Source organism: Vicia villosa, linkage group LG3, assembly GCF_029867415.1.
Source record: "Vicia villosa cultivar HV-30 ecotype Madison, WI linkage group LG3, Vvil1.0, whole genome shotgun sequence".
NCBI classification, from domain to species: domain Eukaryota; kingdom Viridiplantae; phylum Streptophyta; class Magnoliopsida; order Fabales; family Fabaceae; genus Vicia; species Vicia villosa.
This window is the reverse complement of record NC_081182.1, coordinates 71,839,808-71,862,260: the sequence shown is the minus strand read 5'-3', so window position 1 is coordinate 71,862,260 and position 22,453 is coordinate 71,839,808. Positions and strand designations below refer to the sequence as shown.

General features: G+C 35.8%; 3 protein-coding genes across 3 annotated transcripts; 1 reads left to right on the top strand and 2 right to left on the bottom strand.

Annotated features, from left to right (window-relative positions):
• The first annotated feature begins 1,132 nt into the window (after nucleotides 1-1,132).
• LOC131661847 (uncharacterized) lies at nucleotides 1,133-7,755 on the top strand. Its single transcript, XM_058931486.1, has 9 exons — nucleotides 1,133-1,336; nucleotides 1,415-1,463; nucleotides 1,563-1,651; nucleotides 1,739-1,795; nucleotides 2,639-2,701; nucleotides 2,792-2,857; nucleotides 6,431-6,517; nucleotides 6,866-6,959; nucleotides 7,058-7,755. Exons 1-9 carry the CDS (start codon nucleotides 1,232-1,234, stop codon nucleotides 7,588-7,590), a joined length of 1,143 nt encoding a protein of 380 aa, XP_058787469.1. The 5' UTR covers nucleotides 1,133-1,231; the 3' UTR covers nucleotides 7,591-7,755.
• A 410-nt stretch (nucleotides 7,756-8,165) lies between these two features.
• Nucleotides 8,166-9,776, bottom strand: LOC131661848 (uncharacterized). Its single transcript, XM_058931487.1, has 3 exons — nucleotides 9,599-9,776; nucleotides 9,300-9,495; nucleotides 8,166-9,128 (listed from the first exon to the last, which is right to left on the bottom strand). Exons 2-3 carry the CDS (start codon nucleotides 9,464-9,466, stop codon nucleotides 8,291-8,293), a joined length of 1,005 nt encoding a protein of 334 aa, XP_058787470.1. The 5' UTR covers nucleotides 9,467-9,495; nucleotides 9,599-9,776; the 3' UTR covers nucleotides 8,166-8,290.
• A 10,586-nt stretch (nucleotides 9,777-20,362) lies between these two features.
• On the bottom strand, nucleotides 20,363-22,215 carry LOC131661846 (aspartic proteinase PCS1-like). Its single transcript, XM_058931485.1, has one exon. The coding sequence runs from the start codon at nucleotides 21,988-21,990 to the stop codon at nucleotides 20,644-20,646; it is 1,347 nt and encodes a 448-aa protein (XP_058787468.1). The 5' UTR covers nucleotides 21,991-22,215; the 3' UTR covers nucleotides 20,363-20,643.
• Nucleotides 22,216-22,453: the final 238 nt, after the last annotated feature.

Below are 22,453 nucleotides of genomic sequence, written 5' to 3'. Positions count from 1 at the left end.
ATTTCAATGGAGATCAAGACGAGAAAAAGCGCATTACAGTCTACATATTCATGATAGGAGGCACTCCAATCTCTTTGAGCTCAGGGAAACAAAGCATTGTGGCTTTGTATCATGTGAAAATGAGTACGTGGCTACATCGTATGGAACATGTCAAGCAATATGGATATATATGATGCTAGAAGAAACCAAAAATCATGGAACCTAAGAAAATAAAATTGTTTGTCGATTACAAGTCAGCTATCGACCTAGCCAGTCATCCTATGTGTCATGGTATAAGTAAACACATAGAGAGGATGTATCATTTTCTCATGGATCAAGTAAATAAATGAAAATTTGACCTTGAACATTGGAAGACAAAATGACAACTACCTGATATACTCATCAAACCCCCGAAGAAAGTCAGGTTTGATGAGTTAAAGAGAAATGTTGGGATGAGAAATATCAAAAACATGAATTAATGGAGTTAGAAGTTGTAATTCATTGTTTTGTAGAAAAGACTGTATTCGACCTAGTCAAAATGTAATTTGTATGTTTGAGGCTTTGACTACATGTTTTTGGCTTGAACCATAATTGCCTATAAATAGGCATGTAATTGTAATTTCAATATATAATTTTCGTAGTTAACTGTTTTTACAATAACTTTAATAAAATTCATTTTCTCTCAATATAGTTTCACACTCATTCTTTCTTTCCATTCTTCTTCAATCTTCGTGAAACCCTAATTGTTACATCTGTTCCAACATTAATTACTATAGTCAATATTCAACTCTTGCATCTTGACTAACTCCCCCTGTTCTTATGACCGATTAGACCTCTTCTAAAATAATATTGCCTTTATCTCAGTCGTCAATATTCAACTCTTTAATACCACACAATTTTTTATCATTTAAAATTCTAATTGATTACATTACATCATTTAAATCTATTTCCTTCCTCAAAGAAATAGAATTATCCACTAATCCATTAATATAATTGTAGATTGTAGTGTGTAAATGTTTAATTAATTTCACAAATTCTTATATCATGAAAAATTAAATATTTTTTACCTACAAAATTACAGTAATACTGAGTACATCTTTATTTATTTTGTCTATAATTTCAATAATGAATTTATTCCATTTTAGTACCAAAAAAGAACACAAAAAAAAAGTTACTGCTCACTTGACATGTCAAAGCTGTGAAGAACCAAACCCTACTCTAACCCCCTCCTTCACCGTTCTTCTGGCGAACAATGACGACACGTATAGCGCCGGGCGTCGGTGCAAATCTACTCGGCCAACACTCCGCCGAGAGAAACCAAGACGCCACTGCTTACGTCGGCAACCTCGACCCTCAGGTTCATCTCCACTCCTTTCTCTAACCAAATTCGTTTTCCATCCCTTTCCCGCTTCACATCTCTTTTTCTTCTTTGCAGATATCAGAGGAATTGCTGTGGGAGCTTTTTGTTCAAGCTGGTCCCGTAGGTACTATCTATTCTATCATCACATGTTCATTTTAGGGTAATTGAATACACATAGATTTAATTTAACTCGTTATTCTCTTTTTTCTTTTATTTGATTCAGTTAATGTGTATGTTCCAAAGGATAGAGTGACTAACCAGCATCAAGGTTATGGATTTGTTGAATTCCGAAGTGAAGAAGATGCTGATTATGTATGTATTGTTGTTTATTATTGATATTTATATGCCCCTTTTACAAACCTAATTGCTTGTTGTTGCTTACTGATTCTTCTTTTGCAGGCTATCAAGGTACTTAACATGATTAAACTTTATGGAAAACCAATTCGTGTAAATAAGGTATATTTATATAATTTATAACCTTATTATAACGACACTGTCTTTACTTCTTTGTGTGTGTTGGGGTATTTAAGTATGATGAAACCGACTAATGTAGGGATATATTTATGTGTTTGGTTCTGATTTGAATGGAATAAATTATTTTATTTCATTCTATTCTATATTTATATATTGTCAGAGATATAGCTTAGTCGTTCTATAAAATGTGTGCACATGGTATTTGTTATAACTTAGAAGTTGGTAGTGTGATTAGAATTTGATGCTTAATCAATCAGATTCAATACATTCAGAAAGAGAACCCTACTTTTCATTTCTCTCTTTCTATCAACTCTGACAAAGATAAATAAGGATACAAAGTGAGTAATAAATTGATTCACGATGGCCAATAATCTCAATTACTATTGCTCTTTGGAGGGAATGGGAGTTCGTGTATCTGGGGAGTTAATCTTAGAGATTTTTAGACTGGGTTATCTTTTTGTGCCGTTTTGCTTGTACTAAAAATAGATACCCTCATTCCTCAGAGGATGGAATCATTGTTATTGCTAATGATTTTTATGCGTACAAAGTTCTAACTACCGAGCAATATGCTGATATTCATCTTTTATTTTCATAATTCTTATTGTATGTCATTCAGGATGTCCTTTTTACAATTGAATATTTCATTCTTCACAAAGTAATTAATTTTTCATGCTTACAATATTTTTGTGTGAACTCTGTACTACTCTGTTCAAGTTCTGCCGTATACATATCTTATACTGTTGCCCTTGTTATTTGCGAAGGAGGTATTTGAGTGTCTATGCTACTTGGTTATAGAGTACTGATTTACTATTTTTTTGGTTTTAGGCATCCCAAGATAAAAAAAGTTTGGATGTCGGGGCAAACCTTTTCATTGGCAATCTGGATCCTGTAAGTTACCAAATATGCAAGTTTTTCTTTGAATTTTTCATCTGTGCTAGGCTTTGAGATGTAACAAGACTTTTAATGTTTCTGTTGCAGGATGTGGATGAGAAGCTCTTGTATGATACTTTCAGTGCATTTGGAGTTATTGTTACTAATCCAAAGGTTTTACTCTTCTAATTTATTTCATCACACTTGATAGTGTAACGGTTGTGTCATTTAAGTAAAAGTATCCTGCTAGCAGCAGTACTGCTAGCAGCAATAGCTAATGCTTTTCACACATTGCCAGATTCTTTAATTCACACTATAGGCATCAATATCTTGTGTATGAAGCGAATTTAGCAAGAAAACCTTGTTGGTTTTCTGAGAATATAGAATTTACATGATATAGGCTGACTGAAACTACCCTAGGAGGAAAAAAAATGAAAGAATGAAGAAATTATTTCCGGACCTATGTTAGGTAGGCTATCAGGATGCATTATTACAATTCGGAAAGTACAATCAAATCAAATTACAAAGTTTACCAAGCTAATTCTTATCACTTATTTCTCTCCAATACTTCCCTCAAACTGGTAGTCAGTATTAATCATTCTTGGCTTGCCCTTACAAGAATTTAAACCCAGGTTTTGATAAGGTTTTTCAAGAGTATATCCTCCTTCTGATTTCCTTTTGGAATGTAGATGTTCTTATACACGTGAATCAATTTCATGTTTGATAAAACTCCTATCAATTTTGATATGCTTCATTAAGTCACTGGACAGGTTTAGGAACAGGGTTTATTGCTGATTTTCTCTCAATGTATAGCTTTATATCATATATTTTTCGCTATAGGAAGTCCGATCTTATAGGAGTCTCAATTTAAAATGATTCAAAGACTCGATGTTCTATTACCCTGGACTCGGCTTCAAAATTGCTCCTTGCTTGAATGATTGTTTTTAGTTTTTACTCTTTAGCGACCCCATTTAACAAGGTTTCCACATTCCATTGTGAACTACCTATCTTCAGTTAATCCAGTTAATCAGCTTTGGCAATCAGTGTCTCTTGTTATGCTTAAATTGAGTTTTCCTTCTTGGATTCCCTTGAGCTTTATGGTCAGCTGTAATTAAATTCCTTTTAGTAAGAAACTGAAAAAAAGAAGCTTATTACTCAATTTACGCTGTATAGGTAAAGTTGGGACTTTTAAGTATATGTCAATTTTCTGTCATTATTCTACTGGACATGCATCCGCCATGTTCTTGGAGATTGCTCTAGTCCATCCTAATGGGGATTTCTTTGGTTGGCAACCTTCTTTACTATACCATTTATGGGCGTTACTGTATTTTGAACAAATCCTTTAAAAATGAATTCTCCTTTTTTCATTTTCTGACATACAGAATTTCATGATAGGTTGTAGCTGCCTAAATCAGAGTAAAGAATGATATGACATGAATCCTAACCTAGGGGAGTTAGCAATCATATATTTTGGAGATAACAATTCATATACAACTAGTCTAATATCTAGTGCTATGCTGTATGGATGAACACATTAAAATAGTGAAAATCTAAATTACATAAATATATCATCTTAGATACTACCTCCTTTATAGTATAATATTTCTTAAGGTTAAAATTTTCAATCATGATATTTCTGACATAATACAGTCACTTGATTGCAGATTCACAAGATTATATTTCTTAAATATACATATTAGCACTAACATAAAGTTGTCAATTTAAAAAATTAGTATTCTTAAGCAAACTCACGTATAAGAAGTTCTACTACAATAATTCTTCTGTTGGAAACTTAACAGGCAAATCTATCAAATAAATTAGCATTTTAGACAATAAGAGAAGTAAGTATAGAAACTCAAATATATTTTCTTTCGATTCAATACATCAGTTCCGTCCTGCTTTCAGAAAGTTAATCCTCTTCTGAACATTGTTCTTGTTAAAAGTTCAAAAACCATATATATGAACTGTTCCAGGTCAAGACATTTGTCAGTCTGCACATGAATATTGAATATTCCCCCCCAAAAACATCAATATCTAATCGGTTCTTGATACATCATATAAACAATATACAGCGGAGGCAATAAACTTCTCAAAATAACTGGGGAAGGGGCAAGTTATCATTAATAACATCGGCACTAATGGTCATATTTACAAATTGTCCCTGGTGGGATTTGTATCATATCCCTTGAGGTTACAAAGTCAACCTCTTACCACTGAATTGACACCTCTTGAACTTAAAACTTCTTAATGTCAGATTGAGGTGATAACAGCTTCATTCATTAGCTGTTTGGGTGCGCGCGCACACACATAATCAATATGGTGAGGCCATGCCAAAACTAAAGGGAGTGAGGTTTAGCCACCACCATAAGAAACAAAATATTCAATTGTTCCCGTTCACAAAGACCAACTGTTAACATAGGGCACAGTGGGGCTTACGATTGGAATTATATATTTATTATTATTATTATCCATTCCCATCTAAATTTCCAGTAGTTATTAGGGAGGATGCTTATGGTGCTAGCCTGCCTCGCGCTGTTTGTTAGTTTGTAATTATCCCTTATTAATAAAATCTATTTGCTACAAATATCTCAGTTATGGGTTTAAGGATACATACATCCTGTCTTCTTGAAAAAGGCATAATTTCTTTTCTTGTTCATTCTCATATGCCGACACTCAGGAGAGACTATATCAGTAGACTGAAGTTAGCAAACCACAATTTTTAAGGCTACCAATAAATGTGTACATGTTTGTATTGAATTGGAGTTTGCCTTGGGGAAGAGTTGTTGATGATGGCTGTTGCCCCTGCAAGGCTGCAACCCTTACTAATCTTCCTTGTAGTTTAGAAAATTTTGTATTAAGGATGCCATCTTACATCAAGATCCATTAGGCAATTTAAATTCATTTGACCATTCACCACTAATATTTGTTTTTCTAACAGTAAGACTATATACCTCATTCAGAGACCAAACTTGAAACGTATTTTTTATCTTAGCTCTTACTTCTTAGGAGTTAACAAATTTTAACTCCCAAACGTCTGAATTGGTTCCAAATATTCAACTTGGAAACTGATTTCCATTACCTTGTTGGCAGTTTTCTCCTTAAGGTGTGACTTCAGCAACATTTATTTCCTCATTAAATATTAAAATTTGATTAATTGTACCAGTTATGAACTTATGATATAATACTATAATTAGATATAAATAGCATGCTTACAAATAATATAGTTACATATTTATAATACAGTTTTCCCAAATTTGTGAAATTTTAAGTAGTTTTCATAAATATAATTTTCCACTTCATCAATCAGGTCTTTATTTGCCCTAAGCAAAGGTCAAAATTCCCCTCTTCATTGGGGAAATTACTCCTAACCCAATTTAGCTAACAATCAGGATAGAATAAAGAGATTACAGTAGTCAAGTTGCAATATTTATAGCTAAAAGCATTAAAAGTTACTTACTGCTTAGATTCTCTCTACTTTTTGTTTGTTTAAAAAGATCTAGTCTAGTATCAGGCGGATGACTGCTCTTTGAGCACTTCTGCACATTTTTTAGGCATTATATACCCTGATTAATTGCATTATCACAAAATAATAATCTCAGATATATCACATCTATAATCATCTTGCCCTTTAAACACCTGAGGTAGGTCCACAAATTTTGGCTAAGTGTGTTATCTGATGGATGGAATATTTATATATTGGATGATTCTACTTTCAATTTTAATTGTGTTTATGTTCCTACTCTTCAGATCATGAGAGATCCCGACACAGGAAATTCCCGAGGCTTTGGCTTCATAAGCTATGATTCATTTGAGGCATCTGATTCAGCTATTGAGGTATGACTTGGTTTTTGAATCATATGTAGAAATGTTGTGAGGTCAACCTTTCGTTCTTTTGTTATACTCATTGTTATACAGCATGAATGGATTATAAATTGAAGCTGACTTACAGGAGTATATAACACTTGGCAACAAACCAATATATGGATACATGGGTTACAACCTTGTATCCAATCATTACCTCATAAATTATAAATTTTAAATTATTTCCACACCCATAAAGTTTTATATTTGACTTCAATATGAGGGTTTCATGATTCCAATGGCTTCATTTGATCAATGGCAACTTTCGTATATTTCTTGTCTTCAATTCAAATGATAATGAATTGTTTCTCTATTTGATAGGCAATGAATGGACAGTATCTTTGCAATCGACAAATTACAGTGTCATACGCTTATAAGAAAGACACTAAAGGTGAAAGGCACGGTACTCCCGCAGGTGAGCCCGTTTCTTGCAACTCTATTTTTGGGATCAGTTAAAGTCTTATGTTTTCACTACTATCTTGGCTATCTTCTCATATTTCTTGTATGATGCAGAAAGAGTTTTGGCTGCAAGTAATCCAACTGCACAAAAGAGCAGGCCTCATACTTTATTTGCTAGTGGGCCACCAACACTTCCCAATGCTCCTCAAGCTAACGGTACCATTCCTGCTCCAATGCCACCCCGCCCCTTCGCTAATGGCGTTGCCCCACCTCCTATTCCTGTCATCCACCCACCACCTCCTCAAGCCGCAGCCTTTCAGCCTATGCAGATGCCACCACCTGGACAACAAGTATGGCATCAACAGCAGCAAGGCCAACCAATGATGCAACATGGAATGCCTCCTCCAATGCAGCATTTCAGACCACCTCATGCAATGCAGATGCCACCGCCACCACCTCAGCAAGGTATTCAGGGACCTCCAAGGCCTCTTCCACCACCGTCAGTAATGGCAGGCCAGCAACAGTCTGTTTGGAGACCACCACCACCACCTCAGCAACAGGGTGGACATCCTATGGGATATCCTCAGTCCTCAATGCCGCCACCACCACCTCCCAATCATCATGGAATGCGACCACCTTCAGGTTAAAGAAATGTAATTCCTATTAGAATGTTCCTGACCACCATCATCTGGAATTTTGCCTGTTGTTAGTTTTAGTGCGTTATATTTCTAACTACAGTGGTGCAAATTGATCGTAATATTAAAGTCCGTGATAGTCAAAATCATTTCCAACAAAAAAGACATTTTGAGTTATTGCATCTTGATATCTTTCTTTATTTTACAGTTTCATTACAATTTTCATCATGAATTTGTTTAACCTGTTTAGCGTTTACACTTTCTAAGGAGGTTTAAGTATTTTCAACATTTTAAAGAAGATAAAGTTTTGTATTAAAGTACAAATAATATCAAGAATAAAAGTATACTAGTTGACTTCAAAAATGAAATAAATCATGTGATACCCGTGATAGCTTGTCAAAGACCCCTTTTGGACATGATCATGTGATATCTGTAAAATGGAACATAACCTCCTATGTAGAGCGCTCAACTGCATTTTTTTTTCATGAAGATCGTGATGGATATAATGTAGTTTATTTTTATTAGAATAAATTTAGATTAAGAAAGAAACATCTCATGCAATATCAAGAAAATTCAGTTGACACCTATTGAACGAACCCAAAATTTCCGGACAACATAACAAGCAAAAAGTAAGAGTATGATCACCATTCACACTCTTACAAGTTCTTACTTAAACCAAAAAAATAATAACCATAACAAAAACTTAACAAAATTAAAAAATATCAAGAATCTCTGTAATGAAATTATTACAAAGTGGACAATTTCCCTTAGCAACCATAAGCTCCCTGGAACACATCCTACAAAAACTATGACCACAAGCTGCCATAGCAGAACCCTTATGCTTCACCATGCAAATACAACAACTTTGTTCCAAGGCACTTCCTCCATTTTCATCATCTTCATCTTCTTCATCATCATAATAATCTTCATCATCACTTAATACATACCTCGCCCCTTCCAACCCCATTTCTCTATCAGTCTCCTCTAACAAATCCATCAACGACATCATCGGTTGTCCTGTCCCACCCTCCTCTTGTTCCTCCGAAGCAGCTTCTGCCGCTTCCTGAGCAGCCACAGCCTCTCTAGCCGATAATGCCCTACCCGTCTTCTTGGTTTCATCATCATCATCATCCTCGTCATCGTCGAAGCTGTCTCGAAAAGTCACCACACGGCCTTTTCGAAAAGGCTCCGACGATGGCATGTTGACGGAATTCTTACGTGAAAGTTGCGGTCGGAGATGTCCTCCTCCACTGATGGGATTCTCAGGGGAATCTGGCGTGAAACGAGTTGAACTCTTGCGAGTGAATTGTGGTCTGGAAACTGGAGCGTTGGATTCTTCTGGCGGAACGAGGTCGTCCACTTGGTGAGTTGTCGTCATGTCTGAGTCGTGGTGAGTTTGGATTCGGACTGAGTCGTGACGACCGAGCTGGGAAAAGGTTCTGCTGTTTGGATTTTGGATGGGAATGTCTGAGGTTGGAATGTGAATTGATGATGTCCAAGCCGAGCCTGCGCGCTTCAGCCGAAGCTTGTCTTTAAAGGCTTTCCAAGATCTTAAAAATCAATAAAAATGAAGTATTAGTATTATTTTTCTACAACATATTTTGAGTTTCATGTTGCATGGTTGAAAATACGTTAGTTAGACGAAATCACAAGTGTTGGTGTCAGTGTCTAACACAGACTCTTTTTCCAGAGGCGTCAGTGCTATAGAGTGTTTGAGATACCTTCGATCTTTTTTGTTGGTTTGGTCTTCTTTGATGATGTCAAAGAGGGTTCGGCTTTTAGGAGATGGTTCGGCTGGCGTTATTGAACCGGGTCTTTTTTGATTGGCTAATATGTCATTAAGTGTCAAACCGGCTAGCTTCTCTCGTCGGCTATCTGTACCTGTCATTTCTTAATAAAGTCTTCTTTTCCGGCGACCTGCAAATATTCAAAACACAGCATTGTCTTCTCATAACCTCTAAATTATAACATTGATGTTCCAAATGTACAAATACAAGCAAACAAGAACAAAAATATATACATCGAGTCCCCGAACGGATTGAGCTAGAGGTGACAATCAAAAGCTATTTATATCACCACTTTCATCCAATGTTTCTTTATTTAGTTCTGCAAAAACATGAAAAAAATGATGAATTTAATAGAAAAAAGAGTGTAAAGATCTCACATTGATAATAGAAGGATAATATATGAGTTTGCTAGATGAGTTTGTCACCTTCTATTCTTCTTCTTCTTCAAATCATATTCTACTATGAATTTGCTAATTTTAATTAGACGTGAGAGTTGGAGTAAGAGAAAGTGGAGATTATAGAAAAGATGGTTGAATTTTGGGCAATGTAACGAATTTTATGGGGAATCACATCTATCCAATGTTTGCGGGGAGGTCTTGAAATCTCCTAAAATAATTGAGTGAGAAGAAATATAACAAATCATACTACTATTGCTAGTGATGCACATGTTGCATGCAAGTACATGCATAATAATTGTGGTATAAAAAATGAAAATTGATTAATTTACATAAAAATATCAAATATAGATGATTAATTATATACACATTTACTCTCCTCTAATTATATGTATAACTATCCTTTTTAATATTTTATTTTATTCTCAAATTTGTCAATTTTCTTTCATTTTGAAAATTAAACATATTTTTAATTAATTTGGATCCTGATTAAGTTAATTACAATGTTAATTAAATGATTAAAATATACAAAATAATAATGTAGATAAAGAAAATGTTATGTTATGGAATCAAAATTAAGCGTATGTTGATGAAGAGGAATCCTGAACTAGTGTTGTTGATCAGCAATATCGTGGTGCGAGGGTGGACTTGTAAGGTTAGCACATCAATACCTAGTCAGTTGATTATTGTATTAAAAATGGAGATTCGAAAAAGCACCTTGAATTTCGTGTGAGATTGTTTTTATACCTTAGATCATTTAAAGTGGATTGACAATGATTTGGGTCTTAGGGCCTGTGACCAGTCCAGAATAGTTGCCTCTAAGATTTGCTGGACAGTTATTAGTCGAGGAAGTCTTAGCAGTCGTGGTCGGCCTTTAAGGATGTTGTCCGCTTTGAGTCAGAAGTGGAAACGCTTATGGTCAGTTGCAAAAGTAATAATGACAAGTGCATTAAATGACTTCACATCATTGAAAGGTTTTGTTGCTCCTTTTTGACATGCAATTTGAAGTGACTAGTTAGGATATGACGAGCTTATATTGCACTTGAGTTTGAAAGTTTTAAGATAGGTTTGAATCTAGAGAGAAAGTGTTTGCGAATGAAAAAACACGCAATAGGTTTTTCTCAAGGATTGTGAAAATTATAAATTAAATACTTATAAAGAGAGAAAGGCAAAAGACTTAAATAGGTGCCTGAGTTTGGGAATAAAAATATGAAAAATTAATCACATAATTTGAGTCAGGATCCAATCATAGGATTTGAATCGGATAAAAGAGTGATTTGAATCAAAGTGATAAAATGAGAATTAACATGCATAATTTGAATCATGTGATTTGAATCAAGAAATTATAAGATTCAAATCACACAAACAAAATTGAATTCTAATCATTTTAAATAATTAATTCGAATCAGCTTAATAATGATTCACATCAAGGAGTTGTGATTCAAAACACACATACCCTTGATTCAAATCATGTTATTTTTACACCAAAATTCAAATTTACTTTTTAACCAGGATCAAGATCCTCTCCTGTTTTTTTTCCCTCCTGTCCCTTTTGCCTTAATTTTAGCCATCTGATTTATCTAATGAATGAGAAGAAAAAGTTTGTATTAAATAATTGAAAAGATCAGACCATTAAATTTAATCCAATGGTCTTGAATCACACTGCAGAGATGAGCAGCAGGTAAATGGCAGGAGGCAATCTGTTTCCTTTTAACCATGGTTAGAGAATTCTAACTTTTGACATAAGTCATACATTGTTGACTTTTGATCAATTGTTAAAAAATATTGTACTATATTTTAACTAAAGAGTGAATGAGGGATAGCCGCGAGATAAATCTACTACGATAAACGATAAAAGCCATAAATCAATAATATCTAAAATACAATTAAAATATCAAAACACATGTGAAATTCACTATTATCAATGGAGAAATTTTATAAGTGAGTATGAAAATTGGACGCAAGGCAAGGGCAGAGGAAAAAGTGTTTTTTATGAAATATTATGTGTTATCAAATGAATACAATGCCTCATTTATAGTAGAACATTTAAATAAACGAGAAAACTTTGGAAGTCCCGGATCTTTTCCATAATTAATTAGGCTATGACCATAATCGATAATGACCTAGAAAATAAGGAAAGATTTGCGAGACCAAAAGCATAATCGATTATTAGGTCTCCATAATCGATTACCGAGAGAATTTCTCCTCATAATCGATTAGACAAGGGCCATAACATACTATAGGCCAAGTTTCGCTACATAATAGATTATAACAACATCCTAATCAATTATGATTTAATTTAAAATGTTTTTATCCAAAGTGATTTTCATGAGTTTTTGAAAATAGTTAACAATTAATAAAGGTGTTTAGCAAGTCTATGTATGATTTTAGTACTCCGAGAGTAACATAATCAAAATACAAATAGCGAACATTTAGCAAATATGTATGTTTGTTGACGTTGTTCTTTAGCATTTGATTCATATAGAAAATTTCTTTGCCAACCTCCCAACTCTCTAGCCCACCTCTGGTGAAAAACCCAAACTACCCCTGACTTCGGAAATGCATTTCCGAAATGTAAGAAAAAGGTGTTTTCGGAGATGCATCTCAGAAAGCGCCTTTTTTTTTGAAAATTTTAACTTATTTCGGAAATGCATTTCCGAAAACACATTTTCGGAAGTTCATTTCCGAAATACTGCGCGTTTTGCAGATTAAGCAAAACAGCCCCCTCCCCCAAATCATTTACCCTAATCTTCTTCAAACTCAACCCCAAAGAGATTTTTGTGCAAACCAGTTCCAAGCTACCTCAAAGGCTCCATCTACTTGCTCTATTACATTCTAAAGTCCTCCAATCTATTCAATAGGTAAGCATTTTGATTTTAAGATCTATGATTAAAATGTATATTAGGATGTTTACAAATAGCAAAAAAATGTATTAGGTTAGGTTTATAGTGATATTTAGGATGTTTAGAATGTGTATACATAGGTTTGAATTTTGATTTTGGGGTCTGCCATTGAAGGTTGCAGAAAAGCTCTGCGCAGGGGTGTTTCGGAAGTTCATTTCCGAAAACACCTCCATCCCAGTTTCGGAAAAGAACTTCCGAACTGTATCAGAAGTGCATTTTTTTTGTTTTTTCATTTGTCTCGCATATTAATCGATTTCGATTGTTTACAGGAACATGTCAGGCAACCAGACAGCACGCATCAGACAGGGCAGGGAGTCCCAAACTGCGTCGGCTAGACGCGAGCGGGCGGCGGCGCAGCTGGCGTCGACCCAGGGACGGGGCCGGGGACGCCGTGTGCGCGTTCCACAGGACTTGGTGGAGAGTTCATCTGCTTTAGGCTCTAGGAGTAGGCTGGCTCGGGTATCTTCTTCCCGCCAGCGAGAGGAGGAGGATGAGGATGAGGAGGAGGTGATACCGGATGTTGACCCTCCAGTCGGGGAGGAGGAGGAGCAGGAGGAGCAGGAGGTGGATAGCTATCCGGGAGGGCCTTTTGACACTTCCCTGCTGATTCACTACCAGGATCACGTCGCTCGGCGGATCTGGGAGGGAGAGGTATTTTTTTTAACTTAGCCGTTTATTTGTCACCATTTTTTATAATTTTACCGTTTATTTCTCGCTTATTTGTTTTTTTTTTTGTAACAGGAGAGAGAGCCATTGAAAATGGTGAACCACTCCAGGAAGATTTTCGGTCTGTTTAAACCAGCAGCTCAGTGGTTTAACGACCATGTGCGAGGTTCAGGGCTTAGCGGGCTCTGCATGACCGGGTACACCACCATCAGCACCGGCATGCAGGGGGCATTTGTGGAGCGCTGGCACAAGGAGACGTCTTCTTTCCACTTGCCGGTGGGGGAGTTGACGATCACCTTGCATGACGTCCAGTGTCTTCTCCACCTGCCCATCAGGGGGTGGCTGTTGATTATATATTTTTTGTTATCGGATTGTATCTTTAGCACACTATTTTTATTTTTTTCGGTTTGTATATATTATTTTCATCGGATTAGTATTTTTTTTTGTTTATTTATCATATTAGTATTTTCAGTTTATCTATTGCTTATTTTATTTGACGTTTACGTTTAATTAAAATGCGAGACTGTTTTAGATAAAACATAAAAAAAAAAACACAGTTTCTGCATAATTCGGAAATGAACTTCCGAAACCCCCCAAAATCTGAACAAAGGTGTTTTCGGAAGTTCATCTCCGCAGACACCCCCCATGAGGTGTTTTCGGAGATGCACTTCCGAATTAAGGAAATTTTAAAAAAAAAAAAGCGCTTCGGAAGTTCATTTCCGAAGCAGGGGTATTTTGGGATTTTCGCTGGGGGTGACCCCCATAGGGAGGTGGCCAAAGAAATTTTCTTCATATAAGTCAAACATAAAAAATTTCCTGTTTTTTATTTAATTCAATCTTTTTTCTTCATTTGATGATGTTTATGACATCTTTCTTTGATCCCATTTATCATCACCAAATCCCGTTATGCACATAGAACCACAAGAGTGATATCGACATAAATCAAGCTTTTGCACATTTCTTTGAAATATAATTAAAAGACTCCAAAAAATACATTATTAGATGTAAAAGTTTTTAAAACTAATGTAAAATATTATAAAATATATATAAGGATTGAATGTCATCAAATATTTTACACGGTCTTATATTCTCCGATATTTGAACCTTTGCCACTTTGATTTTAACCAATTTTTTTAAGGTTAAAAAATAGTCATATAGTGGATATATACATCATTTAAAACTAACTCAGAGACCTAAAAAATTGATTGTTAGAGTGCATTTTCATTTTCACATAAATATAAGTAGAAATTATTCTTGATAGCAATTTAAATCAATGTTCTAGAAAATTGATTTCAAAGAAGATATGCATAATTCATTCAAAATAAAGGAAACGAGTACATGAATTTATCATTTAAAATTTCCCTCTTAATGTATGAAACTCATGATGTTGTGGTTTGATCACTAAAAATAAGATTGTCTTTTTATTGGTTTTGAAAAAAAAAAAATTATTGCAATAAATATACATCCTAGTCTTACATGAGAATATCAAAAATATCCATGGTGATTGGTGAATTGATGTTCGTGCATGAACCCATGACTTGTTGATTAATACCAAAAAAGAAGAAAAAAAATGGTCCCTTTATCTCCTTGACTTGTCTGGCTCTTGCCCAACCAACTAAAAAGTCTAAAGCAATATGATGATCCAAAACCTAATGCATTACCAGAAACTGAAAATTCATCAACCTAAGCTGGCTTGTAGTAAAGAAGCATTGCGTAGGAAGCACAAAGCAGTAATGAAATTCAAACACAGGGGACCATTCTCATAAGTCTATAAACTCCAAAACCACCTACTTTCATATCCATAAATAAATACTATATTTATTCCATATCTTTGGTACAATAAATTTCTTGTATATTGATTAAAAAAACATTATGTTTAATTATCTATTTTTTTAAAAAAACTTTAGGTTTTGGAGTAATATGAATTGCATTGGAAAAATGAATAGATTAATTCATAACACTTTGATACAATTATTTGAATGCACTAAAAATTTGGATCAATAGACAAAAAAAAACAATCAAAATAAAGTACATAAAATAACATAATAATCTATCAAAATTGAAAATAAACCCACAACAAAATATAAGAATAAGAAGATAAAATATAAGAAACACTAAATATTTTTATCCAGTTTGATCAAACAATTATACTAAAAGAGAATTATAAATGATTACAAATTAGTTATAAAAATATAATTACTCAAGGTTTCAAGAACAAATCTATTTTCTACTTAAGTGTTTCTCAACAACACAATATGCGCCTCAACCTGAAGCAATGTACTTTTGGGGTAAGGGCAGGCAAATTATTAAGTTTTTATTTGATCGAACGAGGGATACAAGCAAATCCGAACAAATGTGAAGTGATTCAAATGAACTCATCGACTTCGAAGAAACGAAGAAGGAGGTTTAGAGGCTAAATTGAATGTTGACTTCTTTGAATAAATTTATTTCAAAGTCTGTACAATACGCTTTACCTTTTTACCGACTGTAGATGTAAAAGACTATTTTTGAGAGGACAACTAATTACGAAGAAGCATTTAAATATTTGAAAAAAAGGTTGACCACAACCCCAGTACTTACCAACCATCTCTGGGGTAAGTCTTTTATATATACTTAGTTGTTTTCGAAGAAGCTGTAAGCGTTATTTTGATTAAAAAATATGAAGCCTACCAGAGACCAGTGTACTTCATCTCTAAAGCCTTGGAAGGGGCGGAAACACAACATCAGAAGATCGAAAAGATAGCCTTAGTGTTAGTAACAATATCGTGCAAGCTGGGATGATACTTCCTTGCTCATTCCATAATAGTCCGGACATATTTGTCTCTAAAACAAGTGCTTTATCGACTAGATTTGGTTGCGTGTGTGAGGAAATGGGCCATTGAGTTGTTCGAGTTTAAAGTGTCCTTAAAAGAAAGGAAAGCCCTGAAATCCCAATTGTTTGCTGACTTCCTAGCTGAAATGACTCTTGTACCTCCATAGCCAAATCGTACATGGGTAGTTTTCATGAAAGGATCATCCATCAATAAAGGAAGTGGTGCAGTTGTGATCTTAGAAAACAATTTTGGTTTAGTAGTGGAAGTTCCAGTAAGGTTTGAGTTTCCGACCACCAACAACCAAGCCTAATATGAGGTTGTCATTGTCAGGATCACACTCGCTGGAGAAATCGGGGCCAAATGCATTAAGATATAAACATACTCCCAATTAGCTCTTTTCCAAATGAGAGGAGAAGCCCAGGTGAAGGACCCTTTGCTTCAGAAATACCTCAAGCTAGATGCTAGAAAGCTAGAAGAATTCAAAGAGTTTGAGATTAATCATGTGCCTCAGTAGGAAAACATCTGAACCAATCTCCTATTTAGGTTAGCCAACGCTAGAAACCCTGGAATTAACCACTCTTTCATTTAGGAAATCAGAAGAAAAAATCAAGCGTAAAAAAAAGGGGAAATCGGTGGCAACTTTGATTAACACGACTCCAACCTCCTAGATGATCCCGATTCAACAATATATCGAGTTTGCAATCCTTATGACAAATCCATCTGAAGCAACACTGGTTAAAATAAGGTAAAAGGGTACACCGTGGTCGGAGGAACTTTATACAAAAGAGGCCTATCCACGCCATTGTTGAGGTGCTTGGGAAAAACAGAGGCCGATTACGCCATCTATGAATTGTATGAAGGAATTGTTAGCTAACACCCGGGGGCAAGAGCATTGGCTAAAAAAGTTTTGAGAACGAGGTACTACTGGCGAACCATGGTCTAGGACACCCAGAAGTATGTGAAAACTGTGATCAGTGTCAAAGGCACGTCGATGTCTTCAACAACGCGACCATCGAGCTACACATATTAATGTCTCTTTGGCCATTTATGCGGTGGGTAATAGATATCATTGGCCCATTCACTGTAGCACCGAGGCAACTCATGTATCTTATCTTTGCGGTAGATTATCATTGCAGCAAACGTCAAAAAATTATTTAAGAAGAATGTACTATCAAATTTTGAATTTCCCGAGGTCGTTGTCACAGACAATGGAACACAATTCATAGAAAAAGACTAATCAAGATACATTTTGTGTCGTTAGAGCATCCACAAACAAACATACAGGTCGAGGCTCCTAATCGAGTGGTAGTAAGAGGCTTGAAGCAGAGGTTGGAAGAAGCCAAAGGCAATTAGGCAGATGAAATACCACATTTCTTGCGGGCTTACCGTATTACACCATAATCCACCACGGGATAAATTTTTTTCATTTAATGTATAGGATAGAAGTTGTTATCCTGGTAGAAATTGAAGAGCTGAGATAAAGGACAACAAATTCATTGCTTGTAAAAAGAAACGCAAAAGCTATCAGAGAAGAAATTTACCTTTCGGAAGAAAAGAGAATGGTAGTCTCCTTCACCAACGACGTTGTTAAACAAAGCACAACTTTGGGATACAACCACAGTGTCTATCCCCGAGAATTCCACATCGTAGATTTTGTGCTTCGGAGGACAAACATCAAAAAGAAAAATGCTCAGGATGGAAAGCTAACTGCTAATTGGGAAGGCCCCTAACACGTGCAAGCTAGCACTAGAAGAGGGGCACATCTCTTACAATCCCTCGAAGGAGAGTAGATACCAAGGACATGGAATGCCGCTAAGTTGAAAAGGTATTATAGTTAATGATTTATTTTAATTTGAATCTGGTATAAATTTGAATCTGTGTCTGTTATTATTCCCCTATGACGATCTTTAAAGTCTCTCATCTTGCAGGACAAAAAATATATAAATTCCACACATTCTTGCGTATATGATATAGACTAAACACATTCTTGAGTATCTGATACGGCTTAAAATGCATTCCATGCATTCATGCATATATGATACAGACTAAATACATTATTGTGTATCTAATACAACTTAAAATGCATTACGTACATCAATGTGTAATTGGAACATCCCTCCCCTTTGGGTCTAGCCAATCTAAAGGCGTTATTTGGTGGAGCCCTAAGACTTCCACCTTGATTTGAGTCAAACCTCTGGGTCAGAGACGCGGATCCTTCACTTGGACGAGGAACAATCCTCTCTGACACGGAGCACGGGTCAAAGGTACAACCACATCTCAATAGATACGAGCCCCACTATTGGGCGAAGCGACATCCAGAAATTCTAAACACAGTGTATCGACATAATAAGCCAATTATAACAAAACGAACAACGAAACAAAAGTCATTTGATATATCAAATTACAGGTTACATAAGGATTATGTTAAAGAGCAGGTATCGTGAAAATCTCAAAGGCCAGACACTAGGGACTCCATTTTGTCTAAAATATTATTAAAGACACCATTTTTTGGTCATCATCAAAAATATTTTGCAATTGGTTACTCAAGGTGACTAGTTCTTCTTAGAGAATCTTTAGATCCTTAGTCTGACAAATTTTATTCTCCTCAAGTTCGGATATGAGGCTCTAGGCCACGGATGATAGGACCTCTGACTCGAGGTTTTTCTATAGAACCCTCTAGTCCTTCTCTACAAACAGCTTCTCAAGTTCTGTCATGCAATTAGCCAAGACAACAGGGGATCCATATTATTTCAATTCATTCATGAAAGAAGAAACTTCGATCAAGCGAGTATGTAACACAAAACAATTCCTCTCCAAGATAATCATATTAGCATTAGCCATATCATCGCGAGCCTTCGAATCCTCTTCCTCTCCAAAAAAGGAACAGGGGAACAAAAGATCCATATGAACGACTGCTAGCTGGTTCAAAAGAGGGAGAGGATACAGTGTGCTCAATAGATTAATTTTTCTTTGAAAACAAATTTGATGAAGAAGATGAAGATCAATGAAAATTCAAAATATATTTTAGCGATTTTTTTTTAATTCTGTCATAAAATTAGATCTAAGTCACGTGACATTCCACGTCAGTACTACATTATCTTATTTATTTTTTTGAATTATGATAATAAAATGAACGCGAATTTAATTTATGAGAAAAAAAAAATATTGAAGATAATATAGCATATTATTTGATGTTTTTTTATGAGAGATGGGTAAATGTTCCAAAATAGTTCAAGTAAAAGTGAAAAAAAAAAATCTTACTCCCTCCGTCTCATAATAAATGTCCTATTTGAGCAATGCGCGGGTTTTAAGAAAATGATTGGATGTGTTGGTTTTAGTAAAAAAGTTAATGTCATTTACTAGAATACCCCTATTAATAGTAGTTGAATAACGTGAAAGTTACTAAATAGGGGTATAATAGTGGAAAAATAATAATGATTGATGCGTTGAAATTGTAAATGGACAATTAATTTGAGACAAGGAAAAAATGCAAATGGGACACTTATTATGAGACGGAGGGAGTAAATGGTTTGTTTTTGTACAAGAGACTACAGCTAGATTGGTCCCATATTACATAGACAAAAACACCATTAATCCCAAAATCATTAACTTTTTTACTTTTGACTTTGAGTTCAATTTTTCAAAATCAGGTTACCGTTTGAATTCTCCCCAATTAATCCAATGTTCCTTTTTTCAAGAAAGACACAAGTGATTTCAAATAGTAGTAACACCAATCTCTTATTGAAATGATAAAAGCTAATTTGCTTTACTCATTTTTTAGCTGTAGTCTAGCTGTAAATTAGTACTCCTATCAAGCACACCCTTTCCTTCTATAGAAGAACCTTCTAGTCTTCTACTGCATGCCAATCCAAACAACATGTGTCATATGGGATATGCATAGCATAGCGTTAGAGTTGGGATTCAACTTTCTCGATACATGAGCTAATCCCTCAAAACCCTGGAATTGATAGTGACATTTGCTCCACATTTCCATGCCCCAGCTGGATCCAATTACTACTACTACTTCTATTCTACCAATGTGATTGTGACGTAACTTCTTTTCCTTCATCATTTCCTTTCCCTTTTGAGTTGTCACTTTTTACTAGTAATTCCATCTCAAAACTCACTCCTAAGTCCTAACCTCTCTATCTACCAACTCGTTCTATAAATTAACTCACTACTACAGTTGGACAGAGTCATCAAATAAAAAAATTTATAAATTATATTAAAAGTGATTCACATTATATATATTTAATTAAAAAACATCAGCTCATATATATAATATTTAATATGATATTTTCTCTAATCCTCGTATATATACATAATAATACTCATTCACATTAGTGTACATGGTTAATTACTTATAAATAAATACTTTGACTCATGTTGCCATCACCAGCCGTTAGATCTCATCATCAAACCGATGATCACTGACCACACAACATTAGATTTTTTTTCTTGAACCCTATTCAACCACCATACACAATCACGTAGACAATCCCTACTTCCCCAATCTGCTACACTCAGCTCTACCAAAACCCACCCTACGATTCACCAAATCAAATTCCACCCATAGATTCTGCTGATGAAAATTCCCAATAATGTTACTCGCCGCACCTAATTTATCGGAGCTTCCAATCCCAACACAGTGGACCCCACCACCCACGTCAGCAAGTACTCTTTCCTTCGGAATCACAACCTCCACGCCTCTTTCAAATTCAAACACCATCTCCCCTATCAACCGTCCGATTTCAACCGCATTTTTACTATCGAAACACATGTCAGCAACTCCGCCGTACACGTAGTCTTTCTTCATTCTGGACCCCACTGCTCTAACTACACCTGCCCGCACTTTATCATAAGCCTCCCCAACTAAATAAGTGAACTCGGATCCGGAGTCAATCATGGTTTGACCCGAGCCGCCAGCGTCCGCGCGGAAAACCGCCGGGGATATGCTCAGTTTCTTCCCGCCGATGCTTATTCCTTGCAACGGGATGGTGTAGGCCAAGGGATCGAGGTTTGGCATGCGTTGACGTTCGGAGAAAATCGACATTTTGATGTACTTGAATAGTTTCGAATTCGGGTTGTTACCGATGTAGAAGGATCCGGATGGGGTTAATCCGGGTCGGGTTTGACGAGTGGGTACACAGTAGGAGAATTTACTGATTCTCGATTGGTGAGCGAAGGATAACCGTCCGAGGTTCATTCCTAAAATACCCCTTGGATCGGTAGATTCTGTAGCGCAGCCGAGGATGAGAGGAGGGGTAGAAACGGAACGAGAGAATGTGAATTTTTCTCTGGCGAGATTACCCTCAGCGTAAGTGCCGTCTGCGTAAAAGTATGAGTAATGGCAGAGGCGATTCTGGTCACATGAAGTTGGGAGGGTAAAATCGGGAATTCGTGGTTTACAGAGAGGGTGAGTACAAGGGAGGTTAGAGAAAGTGGAGGAGAGAGAAGGATCAAACGACGCCGTTGGAGGTGCTTTTTTGTGACACTGAATCCATGAGAGTTGGCTACCTGTGTCGAGCACCATTGGTTGAACCTGCGGTGGTGTACCAATGGGGAGGTTAACGATGAGAGCCATGGAGTATTTGAAGGAGAATTTGTAGTTATAAGAAGGTGCTTTGATTTGCGTGTTGTTAGTGTTGTTGTTGCGTTTTGAAGATGAGAATAGTTGAGATGTGTAGAGCATTTTTGAGGCAGTGTTTGTAGGGAGAGAGAGTGATGTTAGAGGAAAAGAAACTGAGAGTGAGTTTGTTTGAAGAGATGGGTTAATGGAGGAGGAGAAGAGAAAGAAGAAGAGAAAGAGAAACATGTTACAACGTTGTTGCGACATTAACAAAGCCATTGGAAAGAGTAAAGAGTGTGTTTTTGAAGGGATGAGGTTTTGGTTTGTGTTGTGTTGGGTTTGGTTGTATTTATATAGGTGAAAAAGGGGGGAGTGAGTGAGTAGTAGGAAGAAAGAAACAAGTGGAAATGGGGCGGAAAGAAAAGAGAGGAACAGAAAAAGGCCAAAAGAAGACGCGTTTTGTTCGGTTGGGGTGGGGGTGGATCATATTATTCTTTGGCAAAGACATAAACTTAGATCTCTATACACATCTTGTGATTGTATCCAATTAAATCTGGAAGGTGTGACTTAGTTAATGATTTTGTGTTTCATTTATGTGAATGGCCATGTGTCGTATGATTGTGTCTTCTTCTCTACATCTCCATTCTTTATAATATAGGTAGATTTACTTCTTCACATTTGCCTTCTTTATAATATAGATGGATTTTTTTTTGATCAAATAATATAGATGGATTTAAAATAG

What these genes read in the sequence shown, in the direction of transcription:
- LOC131661847 (XM_058931486.1), top strand. Translation starts at nt 1,232, where the DNA reads ATGACGACACGTATAGCGCCGGGCGTCGGTGCAAATCTACTCGGCCAA. An exon ending in TTATTGTTACTAATCCAAAG is followed by an intron (nt 2,858 to 6,430) that starts GTTTTACTCTTC and finishes CCTACTCTTCAG; the next exon opens with ATCATGAGAGATCCCGACAC. An exon ending in CATCTGATTCAGCTATTGAG is followed by an intron (nt 6,518 to 6,865) that starts GTATGACTTGGT and finishes TCTATTTGATAG; the next exon opens with GCAATGAATGGACAGTATCT.
- LOC131661848 (XM_058931487.1), bottom strand. Translation starts at nt 9,466, where the DNA reads ATGACAGGTACAGATAGCCGACGAGAGAAGCTAGCCGGTTTGACACTT. An exon ending in ACCAACAAAAAAGATCGAAG is followed by an intron (nt 9,129 to 9,299) that starts GTATCTCAAACA and finishes TTGATTTTTAAG; the next exon opens with ATCTTGGAAAGCCTTTAAAG.
- LOC131661846 (XM_058931485.1), bottom strand. Translation starts at nt 21,990, where the DNA reads ATGGCTTTGTTAATGTCGCAACAACGTTGTAACATGTTTCTCTTTCTC.